Below are 24496 nucleotides of genomic sequence, written 5' to 3'. Positions count from 1 at the left end.
TAGTGTACCCCGACACAACACTGCTTCTGACCGTGTCGGTGAGCAGGGTTTGGAAGGTGTTTTCTGACACTTAATGATTATTCTGCAGCAGTATTGGAGGTAAACTCCCACAGTTTGGTCGTCGAAGGACATCTGGCATCCATATGCAAGTGAGGAGTGCCGGCGGACAGACGGATGTTTATCAAATGAGCAGCTTGCTGAATGACTGATACATGTGGTAACATTCCCCACCGTGATCTAAGCACTCTATGATCCACCTGGTCTTTCACATTTAATTGATCTGCTATTTTATACGACAGATATGTTCCATATCACTGCAGAGGTGGGTGTGCAGAATATTGATCCAACATGTTTATGCGGTCTGTCTGTCTGTCTGCCTGCCTGTCTGTGTCGAATTGGAGAAAAACTACTGGCCTGATCTTCATGGAACTTGGTGGAAGGGTTAAGCACAGGCCAAGGAATAATCCATTGGATCAGGTGCAGATACAAATATCATGATAGGGCATTTGTTTTGCATGCTTATGGTTTTGGAGTAGTGGAGAAAATGTTATTCCGAGGGTAATCCACATGTATGCCCCTCCACACAGCAGCAAGATCCAACACGTCTTCCTTGTAGCATCCATGTTGTTCCCACATTATGTCTAAACGCTAATGAACACGCTGATGTTGGAAGAACAAATTCCCAACTCTGGAAACGGGATCATCAGAGGAGCACCTGAATGGAGCAATGTTTTTGGTGGAGGCTGTCTGACGGATATACAACTTCCAATCTGTAATCAGCTCGCTATTCTCTTCATGTTGTTTCTGAGCACATACCTGGAACAATATGACAAAAGCCAGTCTTGCAGCCAGGACACACCAGTACTGTTTGGAGAAGGTGTACGCGTCTGGAGACCAGGGGGGTTCCCTGTAGTCTTTGTACCTGGGATAAAACAAACACAGGTATAGCATTCAGTTTAGAATGGTTGTCTTTCTTTGGTGGTCTCTCACCTGGTGGAGCTTAGTTTGGAATAAAATGGGTAGTTATTTTTATAATTGAACTATTCATATCTTACACAGCACTAACTTTTACGCATGTATTTTATACATTAGCTTTCTTTATGTTATTTTGTTCTCTTTGCTTTTCAATGACTGTTTTTAAACAACATTTTCACAATGTGTTTCCGTTGCCTTGTGTTGAAAGGTGCTTTATAATTAAACTTGCCTTGCCTAGTATTAGCAGCAACATTGTTAAAGGAGCCATATTACGTTCATTTTTTCAGTTCATATTTGTATTTTGTGCCTGTACTGTGACACGTTTACATGCTTTAATGTTCAAAAAGGTCTTTATTTACATCATACAGCCTGTGCTACAGCACCTCTTTTCACCCCCTGACTGAAACCATAGCCCAGTCTGCTCTGCTAGCTAATAGAAGCGCGAGTGATGTCACTATGTCCAAAAGTAAATAAAGCAGTCCAGTCTAATCCAATCGCTTCAGGCAGGGAGGGAATGTGGGAGATAGATTCCCTCTGGAGGGAACTTGGGAGTTTAGCCTTTTTTACGGATCATACATGCACAAAAACCTATATAGCACATTCCTGGAAAGGGAAACCCCGGAAATAATAAAAGGGCTTTACATACTGAGAGTAAATCTACAGAAAGACACTAAATCAACAGAAACAAGCATGGCAGTTTGAATGACTTAACCCACTTTCATCCTGTGTGTTAAACTCAATTTAACTTCACATGAGACCTGTACCCTTTTAAAACATCCCACTCCCCCACCCCGCGATGTAGCTCCCTTCAAAGGGCAATAAACTTTATTTTCTTTGTAGTAAACATTCTTTGTTGTGCGAGGGACAGCTGAAAAGTCAAACCATATGTTGACGACACTGCCTTAAACTAGAACAAGTAATAAGATAGAAAGAAGGAAGAAACAAGGAGGAAAGGAAGAAAGAATTAAAAGGATGAAAAAGTAAATAGAGTAAAAATAATAAACAAGAAGGATTTAAACAAGAGTGACGAAAAAGCCAATAAATGACCAAAAAAAAGAGACAAGAAGAAGATGTGCTCAGTTAATCTCACACACACACACACACACACACACACACACACACACACACACACACACACACACACACACACACACACACACACACACACACACACACACACACACACACACACACACACACACACACACACACACACACACACACACACACACACACACACACACACACACACACACACACACACACACACACACACACACACACACACACACACACACACACACACACACACACACACACACACACACACACACACACACACACACACACACACACACACACACACACACACACACACACACACACACACACACACACACACACACACACACACCAAATTTTAGTAGAGGCCTGAGGAAGTAAAGGATCGATCACACATTAATTTAAAAAAAATCTGGAGCCAGTCCGGCTAGTCATTATTAAATTGGGGGATTCTATAGATATGGTCACAAGTTGATGCTTTTGGGTCTCAAAAACCCCCTAACATTTTTCTTAACATCATTAAAAGTCAAATGGTCCTTTTGCCTCTGGCTGGCTGCTCTTACAGTCTGTAGCCAGCCAGCTGACTCCTGACGCCATAAGGCTCTACAGAGGGTGGTGAAAACTGCACAGCACATCACATCACCAGGACGGAGGTGCCATCTATGGAGAACTTCTACACCAAGCATCGTAAGAAGAAGGCCAACGGGATGACTTCAGACATCCCGGCAACAAGCTGCTCTGTATTACTACAACAAACAATATTTTACTGTACATTATTTAATTTTGCATTCTGTCTGTCTCATTCTATTTAAAATGTACATAGTTTACTTGGTCCTGTATTTTACTTGCCGCATTGTGTCATTTGCAATATTTTATTACTTTTTAATGTGTTTTTCATGTCTTATGTGTATGCATATGTGGATAATGCTCGAAGACTAGTTTGGTTTGTTTGATAAGCTGATGGTTGTGTGATTGGTGGTTGGTGATTTCCTGTGCACGCAGAGCACTTACGAGCAACATCGTTGGTGTCAGATCAAATGAATGGATTTTTTTTTTTAATCAGACACACTTCTCTAGAAGAGTAGTTTTTCGGGTTAGATTACAATATGTTTTCTTTTTATATCAAGATGCAAAACAAGTTCAAGTTTGTGTTCAGCAGTTTGCTTGTACAAAGCCAAGCTGTTTCCTGCTGGATGCAATCATTCTTGCTCTCTTTATATTCTTTGTTTGAAGTATAACTATTTGGATGCAGTCAGTCATTTACATATGGAGAAATACATACACAGCCGGTTTGAATCAAAATCAGCAAAATCAAAGCAGCAGCTAGAAGGCGTCGAGACAGTACTGTTGTAGAATTATGCGACACATTTTCAAACTGACCAAAAAAAAAAAACGACAAAAACTACTCTGTACTAAAGGTCATCTCACTTCTTTGAAACTTTAACAGAGAGGCAAGAACTCATACCTCAACAATCAAGGATGGCTCTTCAAAATGATCCACAACTATTACCGATGTCAACAGATGCATGCATGTCAGTGTGAGCAGCTGATAAGAGGAACTGTACCACTTTAAATTTCCCCTCTGTGGATCCAATAAAGGGATTCTGATCTGATTCTGATCTGATCTGACTGCACAGCTTATTTTTAACTCTTTTTTTGGGAAACTGTGCATGTCCAGAGAGTGAACTTTCAGCAGCCGGTTCACTAATGTGCCATGCCTCCAGAACTGATGGTCTGTAAAAAACTTTATTCATGCCATTTCATTGAAATATTTCTTGAAGGGATGATTGTACAGCAAGGGTCAGGGGGTGATTCTGGAGTGCGAGGGTGGGAGATCTAGTCTTTATGTTACGTTTGGGCTCCATTTTCTCAACAGCTCATTAAAAAGTCAGCCTTTCTCTGTGGGATGTGTATCTTAACATATAACATTGCGGTCAAGGCAATAGCAGGCATACAGCCTAGTATTGTCGAGAGAACATCTTTGTGCAGAAAAAGCATTCTCCTAAAACACTAAATGTGCAGAAGACATGGTTGACATTTAAAGACAGAGATCAGCATCATGTAAAGCTCAGGCTATATTTATAGAGGGGCAAAATCAGCCAAAGTTCAATCATTTAGCAACAACAGATACATTGGGAGATTAAATTACCTATTGTTGAATCTAGCCTAGCAGTTTTCAGCTAAAAAATGTAAAAAAGGATGTTATAGTAGCCGTACTATGCTCCTTATCAGGGTTCTGATCATACTGTGACATGTTCATATGCTTTAAAGTTCAAAAAGGTTATTTGTTTTTCTCATACTGCCTGTGCTGCAGCACTTCTTCTCCCCCTCTTTCTGAAACCAGAGCCCAGTCTGCTAGCCAATAGAAAAACAAGTGTTACATAGTGATGTCACTGAAGTAAACAAAGGGCTAAAATCAAGGCTTTTCAGGCAGGGGGGGGGATATGTGGTATATATAAGTACCTCTGGCTTGGTATTTTTGGAATTGCAGACCATTTACATGCACAAAAACCTAAATAACACACAGGCAAAAAAGCATAATAGGGCCCCTTTAACAAGATGTATCATTTAAAAATAATTGGTATATTTCAAATGTTGATTTTTGTATTAAACATGGAATATTTGTTTTCATACCTTGATAAATGCTCTGATGTAACCACTGTTTAACATCCCAACCCCAATTAGCTAAGTTTAAACCAAAGAAATGCAGGAAACGCGCATCACAATAAAAATGTAATGTGATGAATCAGATCTTTTAATCATTCAACCCCCCCTCAAACACACCCACACTCGTGAAGAAAATTGCTGTGAAGCGATGATGAATGAATGAGTGTCTCACAGCACTTGAGCAGCAGTATAGAGGATGAAATGTGTGTGTGCATTGTGTTGGTGTGTGTGTGTAAGCAGGCTCTTATGGTGTCTGATTCCTTCTCCTTATACAGTCATGAGTGAGGAATGCTGCCCGTGAGACTCAGCTTTCTCTCCCTCTCTCTGATCTTTGATCTGTTCATCTTTCTCTCTGTTTTACAGTATTTTGTAGTAGTTGAACGTGAACTCAGCTGCAAGACGTGACCTCCCTCCTGTCAGTCATTTAACTGAGCTGCCTCGGTGGAATCAAACATAAAATGGTATCAAAGAAATGCTTCTCCTCTTCCTCTCGCTCCATGTTTGGTTATAATGCGCAGCTCAATATTCTTTCATAATAAGATTATAGTTAGTGTGTGAGAGATTCTTGGAAACCTGTGTGTTCCCCCACATTCACACACACACAAACACACTAACTCCTAACCTAAAAATACTTAGGCCTTTTAATTGAGTAAAAGTATCATTACCATGGACTCAAATTTAAACTGTTACTTCAGTAGAAGTATGGAATATGATCAGTAAAAAGCACTTTGTTTATCAAAAGTAAATGTACTAAGTTTGCAGAATGGCTCTTTAAGAGTGTTGTAGAATAATACGATTCAATACCAATTTTAGATACTTCTATTGCTTCACATCATGAGTTTTCATATGTTCAAAGTAGCTAGTAACTTTTTTTTTTCATTACTTGGCCAATCCATCATATACTAGATTGATCTTTGACAGATTAAGGGCGCAGTCAAGTTACAAACAAATGTAATTTCAGAGTTCAAATTTGAAGACATTAAACCTTATGTTGGACTTCATAGTCAGGAGGTATCAATAAAGTAACCATAGCTGCTCTCTGCTTAGATATGTGTGATCATGTGCAGTTAAACAAAAGAACATTTAAGGGATACACCGTTTATGACCATGAGGAATATTGATCATCATGACATCTCAACTGCAGGAATGAAAGATAATCCATCACTTTTTCCCTTGGCTATCACTTGACTTCCAGGTGATAAAAGTTTAACTGCAGCCCACTTCCTGTCAGCTCAGGGAACAAGCACTGTGTTGATGTTAAGCAGGTGGAGGCTAAAGAGTCCTGCTATCCCGATACTCCTATCATACGTTTTCCTGGAACACATGAGAAGACATGATTGAGTACTTCCTGTCTCTTGTTTTTATTAACCTTGAGTGAACTGTTTATGTTTTTGTATTTGTTCTTTGTTTCCTTTGGGCTCGCAGGCTAAGCACAATTTGATTTAAGGTTTACTGATGTCAGGAGTACAGAGAAAAATACAGGAAGGTCTGCCACATGACTTCCAGGACTAATAAACCATAGCAGGGGCCAGGACTGGAACACCTTTGAGGAGAACACTTGTTATATTCCTTTTTATAGCACAGTGAGATCACTAAAATCAGCCCATATGCTGTGAGGAAAACCAGTTAGGAACTTTAAAGAGTGAACAAGTGAGCTTAGCAAAGGGATAAAGTGTGTCCATCTGTGTAGTATTTTATTAAAAACAACGCTGACATTTCAAACATCAATTTCAATTCAGTTTACCCACATTCTTACTCAGCAATTATCTAGCACTGTAGAGATATGCTACAGCGATGCGCTGCCCACTGACGCAGTAAAAATGACTTTTACTTCCTCACATCCCCGTTTTTGAATGTAATTAAATATTTAATACCTTTGTGGTTGGCCTCTGTCACACCATCCATCTTTCTATCCAACCATCCGACTACAGTGCCTCTACCCATCCTTTCCTCTCTTATATATCAACATCTTTCCACTCTTGCCATCCCATCTTCCTTTTAATGAAAGCTTCCTTCATCTCTCAAGTTATCCATACTTACCTCTTTCATTTCTTTCTGCGTGTATTCACTAGAGTTCCTTAAATGAAAGAGGGAAACTAGTTGTCTGCAGCATTTAAAATACTTTAAATTACATTAGTTCAGTCATTAGCCTGAAGAAGCTAAACCACTGTCTGGACATACACTATTCAGCCCTACACACACTGCAGACACTCACAACCTTCTTTGAACATCCTCCAGCCACATTCATGCCTATAGGCGTTCAACGGCATCCAGTATGTGGCCGTTCTTAGGCGTGACGTACCACACTACTTTGGCACAAAGACTGTATTCTTGCAATGTAATGATTTGCTGTCTTATATAACAGCAGACGGACCTCAGTCTGTGGGCGCCGGCATCCATGACCTTTTCCTCCACGCCTTATATTGATGTTATGAAAGCGATGCTTGCCACTGGCATGAGTGAAAGATGAAGATGAGACAATAGTGCACTGTATTTCTAAATGTGAAAAATGATCACGACGCCATGCAAGACTCAGACTGCAGTTTACTAGCTAGATTAGGGAGAAGTCTGTTGGCCATTGAAAATGTAATTACCTGTGGCTCATAAAAGTGTCATACCATGGAAAAATTCTCCATGCATCATCCCTACTATTTACACATCAATGAATATAACACTGTATGTGGCTCTATGCAGATGATATGTTATTGTACGTATTGAATACTGACGACTTAATTTGCCCTGCACTCACTTTGAGCATCTTTGTATTTTCGTTTTTTCAAAATAAATAATAAAACGAGATAGAAATAGACTTCATGAACCCAAGAAGAAACAGAGAAATCTTTCTGCCAGATTGAATGGATATTAGCCTTGAAATAAGCCTCTATATTAGCATCTGTTGGTTGTTGATGCAGACACTGAAGTGTTAAACGATTTGTTAAGGTCTATGACTAAACAGAGTAATATTGTTTGATCCAGTTTCAAAATACCCCAAACTTAATTTCTCTGATTTAAATTTAGATGAATTGACTTAACTGTTTTCTAGAAAGCAAAACTACATCAATGGCATACGTGTGTTTGTGTGTGTTCTTACCGGCAGACGGTGATGTCTCCTTGCTCTAAGTTCTGCGGTGCCGTGCCATGTTTAAAATTTGACACGTTGAAGTAGGAGAGCGTGTGGTCAATGAAGCCGTGCATTGTGCCGGTCTCACTGAACGTGTACTGGTAAACGAGCCGAGGGATGAAGTCTGACGTGAAAGAGATCACAAAGGCCTGCAGAGAGAAAGATGAAGAAAATGTATTTTCCGATGTTTAAAACTTTGCATTCTAAGATATCTGAGTAGTTACTACATACAAACACAAAAGAGGAATTCTGCTCCCGCTTTTCCATCGCCTAAAAGCTCTTGAGGCGGCTTAGGTGTTTGTATATGTGTCCAATGCCCCATAGCTCTAGAATAAATAGAAAGTCCAGCTGCTTGTTTCTCAAATCCTACAGAAATCTCTTCAGTATTAAAAGTAAACTGAATAGGATTTAGCTCGCTATCCAAGGACAAATCCCTAGCAGGACTTTCCTGACTGCACAAACACATACACACCGTGACCCCCTGGATCAGCATGTTGACAAGTTCAAGACGAATAATATATTTCAGAGCAAACAAGTGTTTAATCTCTTATTTAATATCTATTGTTATCATAGTCAACCATAGATAATTTAGTTTAGTAATGTAAGTATGCAGTATGCACACTCACGCAGCAAACCTGAAGAAAATCGGATAACGACTCGAAAAATATATTCCTGCAGAGAAGTTTGAGGTCAGTGGCAAGGTTATGCAATCTTTGTTTACCACTGAGTGTGATTTGTGAGCGTAAACTAATAATGAATATTGGCACTTGAGTATGATGTAAAGACATTGAAATGTAGACATACGTTTGTTTCACAAAGAAAATGTTAGATATACCAAAGCCAATGTTTGGGAAGCTACTTAAAAAGCTTTTAGGCTACAAAAAACTTGACAGTTAAGGAATGTGATAGCTACCCAAAGGAGAAATCCAGTTCTGTTAACTAAAGCAGCTTAGAAAAAGTCAAAGTCTGAAAAACTCTAAATTATTTTTCAATTATTTACATGTCGTACGTTTACTTAAGAAATTAAAACTCACGTATTTTTACTTTTAAAAGAACCTTTTTTTTTATTATTGAAAGTAGGCCTACTTCTCATGGACATTTTACCTAGTCATGTTATAACAATCGTAGCTAACCATAACTCAATGAAACAAGGAAGAATACATTAATACTGAGAAAGACTCCTCGTGACTATAATTGGTTTGTGATGTAAAGTTATTCCTTGGAGTTCCGACTAAATCTGACGGAGACTCAGTTTAAACTGCATGGAGAGGCTGCTAGATAGCGGCCATATCGGGGACCAGTCACATTATGAACCTGCGTCGATGCATTTCTTGTGAGTATATCTGTCTTCATCACTAATTCAACGAGCAGATATAGAATGCATTACATTGCATTAATACTTACATTTATAATGACAGAGAATTTACCCATTCCACTCAGTATGTTGTACCAAATGCCTATGGAAAGAAAAAAACAAAGGAGAGAAATAGAGAGATAAGATGGAGTGGCACAGATCTGTATGAAGTGCAGAAGCAACATGTAAAGAGTTTCTGAAAGCTATCTTATTAAACTCAAGAACTTTAAAAGTTCTCAAAATTCTACATGAAGCATGCGCTCAATGTTTCCCTTCCTGTGTACATAACTAACCTGATTCTCCAGTGTATCTGTTCATGTATGTTCAGTCCATTAAACATCATCAATGGAGTTTTTTGGTAGAACTTTTTGCAGAAATAATGTTTTAATGCTAACATGCTAAAATGCTAGCTGATGTTTAGTGGGTGTATGTTTACCTTGTTCAACCATCTTACCGCATTAGCAAGCTAATATCTTCATATGAGCACTCATCACAAAGTGCAGCTGAGGCTGGTGGGAATGTTATTAGTTCTGCAGACTTTTGAAATGCAAGGAATTCTGTAACAACTGGAAAAATGTAATTATTGGGCTGGAGTGAGATCAGCTGTCAGTATCCATCTATTTATCTGAACTCTATATATGTGGGAGAGTGCAGTATTTATGAGCTGGTTACGTGTGTCACAGCACTTACCAATGTCTTTAGCACGTACGGCAACTGGCCTGCGTAGCTCTGTAACAAACTTCTTGGCATCCAGTCGGATCTCAATGACGTTGTTCAGCAGAGCAAAGAGCGGAGCAAGAGGGAATGAAGCCACGAACAAAGAGACGAAACCAAACTGGATGACTGGAGAAAAGAGACACAACCATCAAACGTGTAATTAACATCCACCGATGAGGCTTTTTTAGGTCTTCGGTCCAAGTATATGTACAATAAGCCTGTCATGTATACAAGTTTTGTATTTAATAAGGCGTTGTTCTAGCATTGGTTAGGAGAATTTAAGGCCACGCTCACTGCAATGATCCATATCCTGCATACACACTTACAGAATGTATCCCCAAGAATTGATATTGTTTACTTTATGTTTCTCGCACTTTTTTTTTTAATCTAAAAGTGCTCTTGAACATTGAAAAATCCCAGAAATAGATGGGTATTGAGGAACATATTGTGGATACAAACTTCAATACGAGGAAATGTTTTCTTATGTCCTGCAAAAGGCCCATTGTTTCTTATCATCCCATACATGTAGCTGCTGGAGACCGCATAAACACTAGCGCCACGTTGCTCATGGAAAATGACATTAACATAATTCACTTTATGATGGACATAAAGATAACCAAAGATATATTTTGTACTGCAGGGCACAGATTAAATAAAGACTTCATTCATGTTTTTGAATGCAGTTTAATGCAGAAAAATAATCTGATGTTTTGTGAGGTTCACGTTACGTCATAGTAGTATCATGGATGTCTACTACTGCAAACATTACAAAATGTTTTCCTTATCTGCCAAACTGCCTCGCAGCAGAATTCGTAGACAGTGGCAGTAGTTGATTCTTAAATTACTCTTTGTCCATTTTTATCTAAAAGCACATATCAGCTAGGCTATTTTGAGAAAGGCCATCTGAAAAGGGTCTTCAGTAGTCCCTGAGTTTTTTTTAAAAGAGAAGTCGTTCATGTGAAAAATCCATTTTATTCAAGCTACACGGTCCAGAAACGTGTCTCCCATCTACCCCAAATGAAAGTTCCCATTAAACAGTGGTGTCCACATCAGATGTGAGAGATCCACTGGTAGTTGAATAACATGATGATATTATATGTTATAATACTGTATTGTGATTTGTTGGTACATCCTGTCTGCTGTTAAAATAGAAATAAGAGATCATAGTGTGGTAGAATCAGAGGATAATGAAAGAAGTGTTTACGGAATGGCAGTAATCATCTGATAGAAAATATGTTACAATCAACACTAGTGTTCTTCAAAAGAAAAGTCCCAGGCCAGCGGAAGCAATGACATCGATAGACACATCACTGCTTGAGGTGTATTCTGCTTACAGTAGTTACCCAACAGGCTGCAGTTATTTCACCAACAACAACTCAATCATATTGTGCTAACGGCTGTAATGTGAGTCAGGTGAAACTCATGTGAACACTGTGCTCTAATTCAATTGATAAGCCACAGACAGAAATAAGCTTAACTGCATTAAGAGACATTATTTGAAAATGTCAGAGTTTAAAGAGTCTTATTGTGCATTCCGGAACACATACTATACGGAAGAAATTAGTATGGCAGAAAAATATTTAGTAGTGTCCCAAAACATGGTATATCAAATTCAGTATGCTGAAAATACTTGGATGTACTATTTCGTCCAGTCATAATTAGCTATGCGAGCCAGCCATGGATGCAGAAAGAGAAGTGGACACAGCGTTCGAGGCGGGAACTCTCCATTCCTTTATAAGTAAGCGCATGAAGCTCAAATGCCCCGACTCATAGCAAAATAATAATTGGGATAAAGTATTTGTGGGCCCAATGACGTCACAGAATGACACAGAAGTTGTAGTACCACTATTTAGCCACTAAGAAAATATAATTCAATAGCCGGCGCTCTTCCTGGGGGCTTAGGTCCAGCAGGCTTATCCTGCTTTTCTGAACCACAATCCTTTACAGAGATAATAAATAAGCAAGACAAGGTGCAATGATGTGACAAGTCTCAATGGTAAGCATACTGCATCCAACAGTAGGCATTTGTTAGGAAAGTTGTACTTACTCTCAAGTAGAATAACTAACAGCAGTGTGATTTTTGTGAGATTACAACCATCCCGGCCAAAGTTACATGGGGCTGCCAGTCCAGCAGCCATAAAACCAACTCTGCAAGATTTAGAAGCCCCACTGCCATTTTATACACCAGAACTACTAAATTCTGAATGCTATGTACTGCAGGAGATGACTTACTTCCTGTGTTTCTTCAAGCAACACTACTGTTCAACCTTCCTCTTGAAAATATCTTTGTAGCATGACATAGGCTAACGTGAGAATGAAAACTATTCAAAGCGCCACTAAGACGCTTGTCAGACTGACGCTTGTCAGACTGACGTTTGTAAGCGGTGGTCCGTCTGTCCAGAGTCAGACTGTGTCCAGACTCGCTCCGTGCTTCAGATGATGCCTTTTAAGGCACTCCACCGCACCAGCTAAACTGGGACTTTTTATGATTCAGCAGTGTGTGGAACTTGGTGTATGTGTTATGTAAGTCAGTCTGATTAGATAACCTAGAGACACAACATCCTTGACTATTTATTAAAGCTAAAGCTGTTGGAATTGTATTGTACATTACATCACAAAGACAAGCACAGGCATACTGACAAACTCTGGATATGAATCCTTTAGGCTGTTGGCAGCAGCTACTCCGCTTACTCCCGCCAAATTAAATAGTAGTTCAATAACCACAAAAAGCAGTGCTCAAAGGACTTGTCCTGGCTTGCAGCTTCCCTATGGCCACAGAGATGTCAGAGGTCAGCTGCAGTGAGGCTGAGAGGATTCTGGCCCAGAGATCAAGATGGCTGATCAGACAGGGGAGACTTTACAGGTCCTAAGAGTCAAAGTTTAATATCGCCTATAAACCTCCCCATTTCAATAACTGAAATATTACTTTGAAAAATTCCAAATCAGTCATTATCCAATACAAACTTATTGTTTATTAAGGGCAAGTCTACACATTTACAAAGTGATTCAAATTAGCAACTAAATGTAGATTACAGAAGTTTTTTTTCCACTTTTCTGCAAGAACACTAAAAGATAAGCACATTATTGGCGCTACAAACCTTCGACAAGTTATCGCACAACATCCACCTGCTTCCTAAGAATGTAGAGAGGAAACTTGAGAAAGACAAGTCAGTTTGCCTGACTTCGGCTAATGTACACCCTGAATCAGTGGAACATTAGCAGTGTGGGAACGGGGATTTCCAGCGAGCCCGAGACTGACGGCTTCACCTCAGGACGCCATGCCGAGACAAAGACTGGCAAGGAAGAAAATACGACAGCCGAGCGGCGGGCGCTAGAGGGCAAGCTTAGAATAACCTCGCTATGTACCTGAGCCGAGGTTGATGGGTTTGAGGAACAAACACACACACACACACACACTAGCGTGAGCACATTCTCACAGATACATGCTTGAATGAAACACACAGTTACAGAGAAGCACACAGACTAATAATAAAGGAGTAAACCATCTAGCAGCTCTATGCGAGTGTGTATTTGCATGTTGAGCTCAGGCATTTCTGACATTCCTCGCTGTGCCCTGCAGCAACGTTGGCTCACTTTTCTCCTCTGTTTTTCTCTCTCTCTGTCCTCACTCAATATCACATAAAATCTCCAGGTTATCAGATCACAACACTATCAAAATTAAAAAAACAACACTATCCTCTGTAGACTTTTCTAAACTTGGGAAGAAGTTAACTGAGGTCTTGTGATTCATTAAAATATGAAGATATTTCCATTCTTTTGACCTTATAGTGCAGATATTTCTACACCTGAGTCTGTGGAGTCTGAAGCCCACGTGTAGGAGAACATTCCAAAGCAGAACAAATCAATTTAGCCAAAAATAACTTCATTTGATATTTCCCATTTTTGGAAAATCTTCTTGTTTTCACTGCTTTGATCTCAGTTTAACTAACTACGCTATACAATCCTTCACATACAGATATTGCCGGTTTCTTAAGTCAGGCTTGTTGCTGCATGTTGGCTGAACAGCTGCGGCACTGAGGAAATGCTCAGTAAATATTTAGCTGTGTGGTCATGCCACCATCTGTCATCAATATATATTATTTGTTGTGCTGTAGGTATCAATTTTTAAGCACATTATACATACTACGTGTCCTGCCTTTTGTGCGACACCTGTGTGGACGCATAGACACAGATGAGCTGCATCTTCATTTTAATGCTGACTCACAAACAGTAAACCACCTAAGAAGACTTTTTTTTTTAAAACACTCATTTATGCTCATTTATAGCTTTCTTATGGCAGTCAGGAATAGTGTGTGTGGAACTCACTCATCTCCATGTATTCTGGTGTGAGGCCTTCAAAGGGAGCGAGGGCGTAGTCCAGGTTCCACTGCTGTGGAGGCCTCTCCTCCTCCATCTTCTTCTCAGCTGATCCTTTATCCTTTATTGCACGCACCAGCTTCTTCAACTTCCTGTCAGTATGAGCAGACACAGAGAGGGGGGGAGGAGAGGACTAGTAAAGAGATTTAAGACAAGACTTCAATATTAAGAGAGTGGGAACTAAAAACCTAATCTGAGTTAAAGATTTAACAGAACCCAATTCCTATTTTATAGCTGTGATGCAGAGTCTAATTTATTCAGTGAGGTCTGGACTGACATTTATTTTTCAATTTAAGCTTCTACTGAGGTTTTATAATGAAGTCTGAATGTCTATTTGAACCTAAAAAGAATTAAGGGTGTTTTTTTAATGATATCCACTTTCTTTATGTTTTTTTATTAATAAGGCGGACAACAGCCATACCTGACAATCCAATGATAGCAACCTGTCAATCGCAAAAAGACCCGAATCATCTTTGTCTCTTACACGTTGAGACAGGATCATTTAGGGTCAAGTACGTAACATTAAACCTGTGAAATCCTCAAATGCACTCTTCACTACCCTTCCTCATAAAACAGGCCCACAGTTTCAGACTGTGCTGTTACTGGGGGGCTGCAGTTGAGAGAGATTTTAAGCAGATGCGTGTGGAACAGATGCTACATAGATGCTATCATGGTATGTGATGTCCTTAAGCGTTAGGAGTTCAGAGGAGCTGACAGCAACAGAAACAGATCAGCCTTAAGTCAAAAGGCATCTCTGTTGTGACAGTTGTTATAAACAGAGCTGACCTCCAGCCTTTGGGATTTGCATGTTAAAGCTGAGATCAAGTAGCCCTGTACAGGCTTTGGAAGAATGTTTTTAGGGTGAGAATGGGAACATGTGTGTATGTGAGTCACTGAAACATCGTACAAAATGCTCTTCTGCATTCCATGCCTACAGATCTAGGAAACCTCCCACCAAGTGAGCACATAGGGAGGAGCTTACTTACGGGATGCCAATCTCAAAGATGTTGTTCTGGATAAGTTGCTTCCCCAGCATGATGATGCTGAGCTGGATGCACAGCTCGATGAGGCAGCCTCCAGGCGCACACTGAGGGACACACACACTGATCCATGAGAACTTTATGTGTTAAAGAAAAAGACAAAAAGATATAAAGTAGGATAACAAACCTCTTCCATCCGATAATCATTAAAGACGTACACGTAATTACCAGGACGACCAGCAAACCTGCGAGCAAACACCCACACATCCACAATGAGGATTGAGAAGCTTCAATAAGTAATGTGAAAGAAGCACATGAGGCACTTTTGGATGTTTTTCAAAGTGAGTCACACGCTCATGCAGGACGTACCGCCCCTTGAAGAAAGCCACATAGAAGATAGGTGCGTATGCGTTCATGAACTTCAGCAAGAAGGCCTTCAGGATGAGACGCTCCTCAAAGTGGGTTTCTGTTTTGGGAATCTCTGAAAACAGGAGAAGTGAAAGAGATTTAGTATGATTTTGTTTGGAAAGGACAGTGCGGGGGCTAGAGGGCCAATTAAGGACAAATGAACACACTGTTTTTTTATGTAAATAGATGTTAAATGATTTCTACATTAGGGTTTCAGGTCCAGGAAAATATCAACAGAGCATTAAGTGTGTGTCAGTTTGAGTCATAACATGATCACTGTGCTGGAAGTAGGTTAAAGTACTAGCAACACACACACACACACACCCTTTCTTTTCCTCTACTTTAGAGGTTTTGAATATGGATGTAGACATGATTATAACCTCCTGGGAAGACTGATGGGATGACTGAAGCATGAAAACATAAAAGTTTCATTAAACCACACACACACACACACACACACACACACACACACACACACACACACACACACACACACACACGAGGATGACAACGAATATTATCACATGTAAATCTGCTGACTTTGTTGCAACGGTGCTTGAGCCATATTTGTCTCTACATTTGAAACACGTATCAGTCACGTATGACTGTGTAAACCTCTGATGCCCATTAGTATCCAGTAAGAGTCAGAAAAAGACTAAGTGTTATATAATATTTTTTAAAGGTGGCATACTGTATTCCTAAAGATTAAAGTGAGGCATAATCTCTCATAAGAACTACAGCCTTTCTATAACTTCACAGTCTGATTATGACTTTCCCTTTTACATTGTTTGATATTGGCTCCATATTTTAGTTTGATCTTGGTTTGTTTGTGATATTTCGGGAGGTGAACTGCATTGGACTTTATGTGTTTCCGTACCAAGCTCAGTCAGCCACAAGGCCACGGCGCCGTAGATCTCATCCAGGATCAGAATGACCACCAGGTTGATGATGACCGCAGTGGCCGTCACCGTCACCCGAACATTGGACTTGGTCTCCGGGTCGGGGCTCATGGCCATCAGGGCGGACACTGTGATGCGGTAGATGATGACGCCGAAAACTGCTGAGAACGTCAAGCCGAACTGGAGCGGGAAGGAAAACAGAAAGAAAATAAATAAGTCATTACTGGACCATATTATCTGATACTTACAGGGCAGAGCCTGGAATTAATATTTCAGATGTAGGTCAGCCATGTATGTACAGTAACGTGTCATATGCTGTATGTTTATTTTTCTATTTAAAGTGCTTTCATCCATGTTCAGTCAGAAAATGATGATCCCCTGTTGAGCATTCAGCTGATTGTATGTTCTTACCATAAAGAGGATAGAGGAAACATTGATGAAGTATCCAGGAAGACGATCTTTCCATGTCAGCTTCTCAATGGCAGCCTGACAGGAAGCACAGCAGAAACGGGGATGTTATCCAGCACTTTTAGAAATGCCAAATCAGTGACGCCGTTTACCGACACATTATAAAGGAAAAGAAAGTTCTAAAGTGTTTATCCATTAACTGAATGGTGAGTTAAGAAGCATGTGTATCTCAGCTTGTCCATAGGCAGTTACCATGTCTCAACAAAGACACAAAGGACCTGCTCACAGTCTGCATGGAACACATGATTTCATTTCCAGGCACGAATATGGGAACTTCTGTTAAGAGTTGTCACTGTACATAAGCGTTGATAAGTACAGCCACATTTAGTGAGTATAATGCAAAGGAGCAGGCCTGGGTGATTTTGCTGTTATTTTGCTGTGTGTAGACCTATAAGGTGATCCACACACACACACGCACACACTCACACACACACACTTAAAGTCTGTACACTGACGCTTTTTGAAAGGTAATGAGCAAGACAACAGCCCCATCGTGTGGATACAGTGGCACATTGCAGCCTACGGTACTCTGACTCCGTTCACTTAATATACACAGCAACATCCATTTAATCCAGCCTTTAATCTTTACTTTAACGTTGCTTTGATAAACCAGTAAATAATACATTTTACATAATAAGCCTGCACCTTGGAATTCCGGAAAAATATCAATATATTCCAGCACGTGCGAACCAAAAACACATGCTAAATGTTCAGATCACAGCCACTAACTTCTCCTCCGTTCATCTCGACTCTGCAGCTGTTCTTAACATCTGTTACTATTTTTTTTTAACGTTCAACCACTTTTCTATTTAATCTGTATATGAAAATTTACTTTTCACACACACACACACACACACACACACACCCCTAAGATATCGACATATTGGAGGACAAAAAGACCTTCATAGTTTGTATGTGTGTAATTGGTGGGGTAGTAGTAAATGGGTCAGGTGTTATATTTGGCATGTTACATCCGTTGAGGAAAGCCCTTCTCATCTTGTGTCATTATTCTGTAGGTCAGTCTGCTCGTCCTCCCCTTCACTCTCTTTCTCTCCTTGTCTCCCGACCCTGATTGTCTTATAGTTCACACACTTTATACAGCTTTGGCTCGAAACATATGAAGTATGGGCAGCTTAAATAATATCTGCAGGCCCATTGTTGATGTGCTAGATCTGGGTTCAATACGAGATCATTTTCTTCTGTGGAGGTCCGTTTTTGAGCCTCGGCGGACGAGGTGAGGCTTGTTTTTAACCTTTGCTCCTGAAGATTGAGCGGTCAGTAGACGTATAAAACTGTCAATACAAAAGGGAAACCCCACAACCAGGAGAGAACAACACATATCAGATATGTACAGTATCGGTCTTGGTGGCAATAAGACATACCCCACTCCAGTCATATAGTCTTGATCCTACAGCTCACAAAAATGTCCCAGGTAACACATGAATAGTGTGTGTATGAGAGAAATAGAGTTGTGTCGCCATAGTGACGTTCTCTGATATATACTGCTGGCTTCTTGCCCAGCATTCATCACTCCCACTCGTTCCTTTCACCTTCTCCAAGCCTCACTCTTTCTTTGTTTCTTTCTCTGTCATGCTCTTTGCCTCTGTACACTCTTTGTCTTTTCAATTAAGTTCAACAGAGAAAAGGCTGCAGTGCAAATAGCAGTTATGACACATAGACATTTTCCAAGCAAACAAATTGAACAGCCTCTCAAGAGGACTTTGAATTGTACATAGTTTAATATTTTAAAATATAGTTTCCCAAAGCTAGACACCGCGTTTTAAAAGTAGATGGTATATTTGTCAGGGCCTATCATCAGTTGCAGTGCATAGATCTGTCATTCATTTATGAAGCGAAAATTTAGTAATATAGAGAGAATGAAATTTAAATCCTTCATTTTTATGGATGTAATTTCCACCCGAACAAAACAAACACAAGTCTTTCAGTCAACCTACAGTTCTGTAATGCTTTAATTCCCACAAAGACACTTCACAGGTTGATTGACTGTGACCATCAGATATCTGGATTAACGTCCGAAGAAAATAATCTGAAAGTTGCAGAAAGAAATACCTGAGGAGTTGAAGCCAGAGGATGGGATAGGAAGAGAAGGACAGATTGGCAGCAGCCTGCAGGCGGAAAAAAGAAGAGAGGACAGGGAGAAGAGAAAGAGGACGGAGGGAAGGAAGGAGGAAGAGGAAAGTGAGGCGAGGCGAGGGGAGAGGAGGGGTTACCGGTATTCCTGCAGCCATGGCAGACAGTAGTTTCTGTCTCCATCTGTCCTTCCCTGTGACTGCCCCATCCTCCAGCTTCTCTGGCTGCAAGACAGAGGGACAGATTACACACACACACACACACACACACACACACACACACACACACACACACACACACACACACACACACACACACACACACACACACACACACACACACACACACACACACACACACACACACACACACACACACACACACACACACACACACACACACACACACACACACACACACACACACACACACACACACACACACACACACACACACACACACACACACACACACACACACACACACACACACACACACACACACACACACACACACACACACACACACACACACACACACACACACACACACACACACACACACACACACACCTTTGCAGCTACAGACTACGGACTATAAACCAACGTATGATCACTATCACTAAAGTCAAAGGCTTCAGCAGAGGCTAATGACTAGGCCTCAAACTCTGATTAAATGTAACTTTGCTGTAAAAAATGTAAAAAGGCATTCAAACATTAAAAACAACAACAAAATACTCTCTCTTCCCAGACTTTAAAAGAACCGATGCACAGTCGAATCACTTCGCATCACCACCACTAAGCTAGAGGTGGATAATGTTCGGATAGACACTTGTTAGCAACATTTATTGACACCTTTATGTTTCAGAAATGGGTCCCGTGGGGTCTTAACTGACACATTTGATGTTGTAGATTCGAACAAAACTTTAGGATCTCTTCAGCTTGTGTTAAGCACTTATTTCAGGCTTTGATGCAAAAACACATTCAAAAAACCCATTGAACCTGTTGGAAGACTCAGTCCTGCACCACACTCTGCTGACTGTAACCATGAGGTATGATGGGAAGTACTGCATAAAGAATTTACTCTAAAATACCTTTCCGTTGGTATTGTTAGCAGTCAGGTCCGGCTACAAAACCGGAATGTATACATCGTTCATATTCAATGATGCATTCAGTCATGAGTTAGGGAGTCAGGCTTTGTGGATTGTCATCTTTCCTACCTCGGTCTTTTTCTTGTTCTTTTTCTTCTTAAAGTTTTTCTCCTTTCTCTGTCTCTTCTGAAGGAGAATTGTTTCGTATCTTGGCCTGGGATGTTCCTGAGAGAGGAAGGGTCAAATATGAGTTGTGTAGGAGGGATGTCTTAACTTGCAACAACAAGGTTAAGTTACTTCACAGTAACAGTACCATAATAACTGTAAAAACTACTTTATTTGTTGATGATTTTTATGTTTGTGTTTGATATACCTCATCATCCTCGATCCCGGTCAGATCCCAACTGAAGCTCAAACTGATCTGTAGGCGCTTCCAGTGCTCCAGGAATAACACCGCTGAACAAACACACACATATACGTTCTATAAATAAGTTAAATAAGGTGTGGAACTACATCCTCAAGTGCCTGAAGAAATAACATATTTTCTCCCCGATTTTACAAACACTACTTACATAGTCTATAACAAATCCATCCCAATAGCTTTTTTGACCAAATTTCTTCTTGAGTAGCTTATTTCTGGAGGTTGCAGTGCTACAAATGTACAACTCATTGCTTTTGTTTAAAATCATTTTCACAAAAAAGTGTAAAGGGAAAAAATGGTGTATTTCTTATTTAAAAATATGACTAATGTCAAATATGCAGCTGATTATGAATCACAGAATTTGAATTGAGCAACTTCACACTCAGTAAACTTGTTCACACACACACACACACACACACACACACAGACACACACACACACACACACACACACACACACACACACACACACACACACACACACACACACACTCTCTCTCACCCCAAAGAGACATGAAGATGGCAAAGAAGACCGTGGCGGGGTTGTCGAAGAGGTGAGAGGCCCTGGCGGTGCCGCAGGCAGTGCTGAGATGCCAGAAGTCACAGGCTCCGTCACACAGCGGACACATGGTGAAATTGAGACGCTCATCACACATCTCCAGACTGAGGGGAAGGGGGGGGGGGTCAAGACTTAAGTCACAGAGCAGCTTCCTCTAACAACATTAGGATTTTTGACACATAAAGGCAATTAAGCTGAACCTAAAAAAGTTAGAAGTTGTGCATAAGGCATGGATTCAGTCTCCCAGTGTATGTGGTTGTGATCAAGCTACATTTTGTTTCATGCCACACACACACACCCACCCACACACACAATCACACACACACACAATCACACACACACACAATCACACACACACACACAATCACACACACTGCCAGCCGTCCCTTCTGTGTTCCTCCCACACAACCATCTCTAAAGCCAGAAGCTGCAGGTATCTGGGTAATCCCTGTCTGCTGTGTGTGTGTGTGTGTGTGTGTGTGTGTGTGTGTGTGTGTGTGTGTGTGTGTGTGTGTGTGTGTGTGTGTGTGTGTGTTCTGCATCCTTCAAAAATGTTTTTATTTTATCTGACATAATTTGGTCTCAAAGGAATTTGTGGCATTCAAACAGACCAATGTTTGTACAGTAAGAATACAAAAAAAGTCTGATTCTCAAATGGATTTTGTCTCATTTTGGTTCCGTCATTGAACTGAAACGTGGGCTTTTAGTGTTCCTCCTCAGATGGAGCTGCAGTGCAGTTTGCAGTACCTTGGTATGTTAGTATCCACCGTCGCCACTCCGTATCCAAACACAATGATTCCCACTATGGAGGCTGGGATCAGCAGTTGAGTGTAAACACCGAGCCATGCGAAGTAAAGACCGATCTTCTCCCCGAAATACTTCCTGTGGGGTCAGAGGTCAGGGGTTAGGAGAAAGTTACATTCAGGCTCCGATCTTCACGCTCTGCTTGATCCTTAAATAGAATAAGAAGCATGTTGTTGTTTCAGTTATTTATTATTATTCATTAATAGATCCGCTCTGCAAAGAGGCTGCAAAACATAGCCTTGAGACAAATTCAATATTCATGACATAATGAGAAACAATCATGGGAAAAAGTATGGAAAGCTCAGATATCTGATTCATTTTGACAGTCTATGCCTTTAAAGGGCCACCAAAATGTTGGAGTCCTTCTATGAGCAAGTCAATGAGCAATGAGCAGTTAATGCAACTATTAATATTCATGCATTCATCAATTCATAAAAAGGGGTTGATAATAAATTGCACTGCAGTTAATGATGTTAATTAGCTCATAGTTACACTAAAATAGCAGAAGAATGTTATAGTTATCAAAAAGTAATTATCACTTACTATATATAATATTACTATTAATTATATTAATTAATTTGACTCATTTTACATCAAATCACCGCTTGAGGCACCAACTTTTGAAACAGTCATTTAATTCACATAAAATAGTTTCATACTGGACCGTGAATTTGGCAATCTGATTAACAAAAGTCTTTCAGTGAACTTCTATTACCAGAATGCACTGCAATGTATGTAAATTAGATTAAGCCTGAAAAAACATGAGTTACTGATGGGATTTGTGGTCACTTTACCTGACCAGATCAATGGGCTGGTACTTGTAAAAGGCGGAGTATCGGGCCCACTCATCGTGCAGAACCTGACAACAAACAGGACACCGTCAGTGTATGTGTGTGTCTGTGTGTACTAGCACACCTAATGCAACCCTGTGTTTGATAATGAATAAATTATCCTTGAATCTACAGTAACATAACGCCAAAGCTAAGAGAAAGAAGGAGGAAGATGATATTATGACGTCTTGCGCTTGATGCTCAAAGGCTTTTGGTTGCTAACCACGGTTCCAAAACAATGTTTGTTCTTTCCTTAGGAATTCCAGTGAATCAATCTATACAGCACATCTGAGAAATGTTTACTAAACTTAAAGTCCAATCTGTGACAATCTCACAGGAACAATCTCAGAAAAATAGGAGATAAGAAAGAAACTAATGTTTAGAAAGTGGAGTTTCAGAAATGGAAATGTTATTTATAAAAGACTTTTAGAGGACAGACCTGCTGTAACCAAGGTCACTTTCTGAAGAACTGGAGCATTGCGGAAGTGTTTCATTAGACATACAAAGGGAGAGAAGGAGGAGGAGAAATACAGGAGAGTAAATGAAGAGAGAGAAAGGAGAAAGTCGGCCTACCTGTCTGTCGTTCCTCTCCTCAGGCTCTCCTATGACCTTATAGTCACCCTGAACAGAGAGGAGAGAGTGAGTGCACACAGGCACGCAAGGACACTGTGTACTCAACACATACTGGAAACACTAATCAGAGCCCTTAGTATCACTCATGTATCAGCATCTGAGAACTAATTTTTCCACCTGCTGTGCCTACATTTTCTTTAAGATGAAAATCAAACTGCATATCATGGACGTCACGATAACCAATACCCTGGTGAATTACTACTATGCAAACTGCAATGAAATGTGTTATTGATCTCCATTTGAGTTTTGGGGGAAACCAAAGCAACAAAGCGTTGACTCTCTGAAATTCAGTTTCCATTGTCAGTATATTGAATCCTGTAGTGAAATCAAAGGACGTCTATTGGGAGTTTAAAACATCACACTTACATCGTGAAGAGGGAAGGCAGCGTCATACACGCCTTTAGCTATCAATGTGCTGATGCCTGAAAGAGAGACACAAAGACACAGAGATAGAGCAGAATTAGGCAGATACCCACAGGTAATACAGCTCTGAAGAGATCACTTTTGAACCTTAAATCCAGCCCCTGAGAAACCCTACAACCTGAATCCTTGCAAAGCCAAAAGCTGAGCCCAGAAAAGCGTCCCATATATCAGACGGTAATGACTAACTGCACCCTCTCATATACTGTGAGCAGCAGTCTACCAACTAACAGTGTAACTAATTATACAGTATCACACTGTAAAGGAAACTATTTAAATTTATAAGTGATTATGAATTGGCAGAATTTATTTCTACCGTCAGAGATACAAAGCCATATCAGACCCTACAGGCTCAGTGACCTCAAACTGGAAGACGACCAAAAGAAAACAGAATATGTGCCCACTGTTTCGACAACGCTGCACTTCCTCCTAAATTGTGAAACATTCAATTTATTTTGTGAAATGTAACTCTGTAATCCCAGGTTCTAAAGAACTTAAAGAAGGCCCGCTAACAAATCGGAGCAGACTGGGCTCTGGTTTCAGACAGAGGGTGAAAAGAGGTGATGCAGCACAGGCAGAATGAGAAAAATAAAGAGCTTTTTGAACATTTAAGCATGGAGA

General features: G+C 40.3%; 1 protein-coding gene across 3 annotated transcripts in view; it reads right to left on the bottom strand.

The window, feature by feature from the left end:
- Positions 1–24496, bottom strand: part of ano2b (anoctamin 2b) — a 48825-nt gene that overhangs the window by 2679 nt on the left and 21650 nt on the right. For 2 of the 3 annotated variants that reach the window (XM_063906131.1, XM_063906132.1), the window contains 18 exons: positions 23822–23877; positions 23396–23443; positions 22787–22851; positions 21936–22070; positions 21132–21292; positions 20583–20665; positions 20339–20434; positions 19260–19343; positions 16972–17046; positions 16539–16740; positions 15623–15734; positions 15441–15498; positions 15260–15360; positions 14223–14365; positions 9870–10022; positions 9230–9282; positions 7796–7974; positions 817–922 (listed from right to left, as the gene is read on the bottom strand). In XM_063906131.1, coding sequence (XP_063762201.1) covers positions 817–922; positions 7796–7974; positions 9230–9282; positions 9870–10022; positions 14223–14365; positions 15260–15360; positions 15441–15498; positions 15623–15734; positions 16539–16740; positions 16972–17046; positions 19260–19343; positions 20339–20434; positions 20583–20665; positions 21132–21292; positions 21936–22070; positions 22787–22851; positions 23396–23443; positions 23822–23877 — 1910 coding nt within the window. The remainder of the gene's footprint in view (positions 1–816; positions 923–7795; positions 7975–9229; positions 9283–9869; positions 10023–14222; positions 14366–15259; positions 15361–15440; positions 15499–15622; positions 15735–16538; positions 16741–16971; positions 17047–19259; positions 19344–20338; positions 20435–20582; positions 20666–21131; positions 21293–21935; positions 22071–22786; positions 22852–23395; positions 23444–23821; positions 23878–24496) is intronic. The other variant, XM_063906133.1, reaches the window with a different exon arrangement.

Source organism: Eleginops maclovinus, chromosome 17 (assembly GCF_036324505.1).
Source record: "Eleginops maclovinus isolate JMC-PN-2008 ecotype Puerto Natales chromosome 17, JC_Emac_rtc_rv5, whole genome shotgun sequence".
Lineage (NCBI taxonomy): Eukaryota > Metazoa > Chordata > Actinopteri > Perciformes > Eleginopidae > Eleginops > Eleginops maclovinus.
This window is presented reverse-complemented; position numbering and strand designations above follow the sequence as displayed.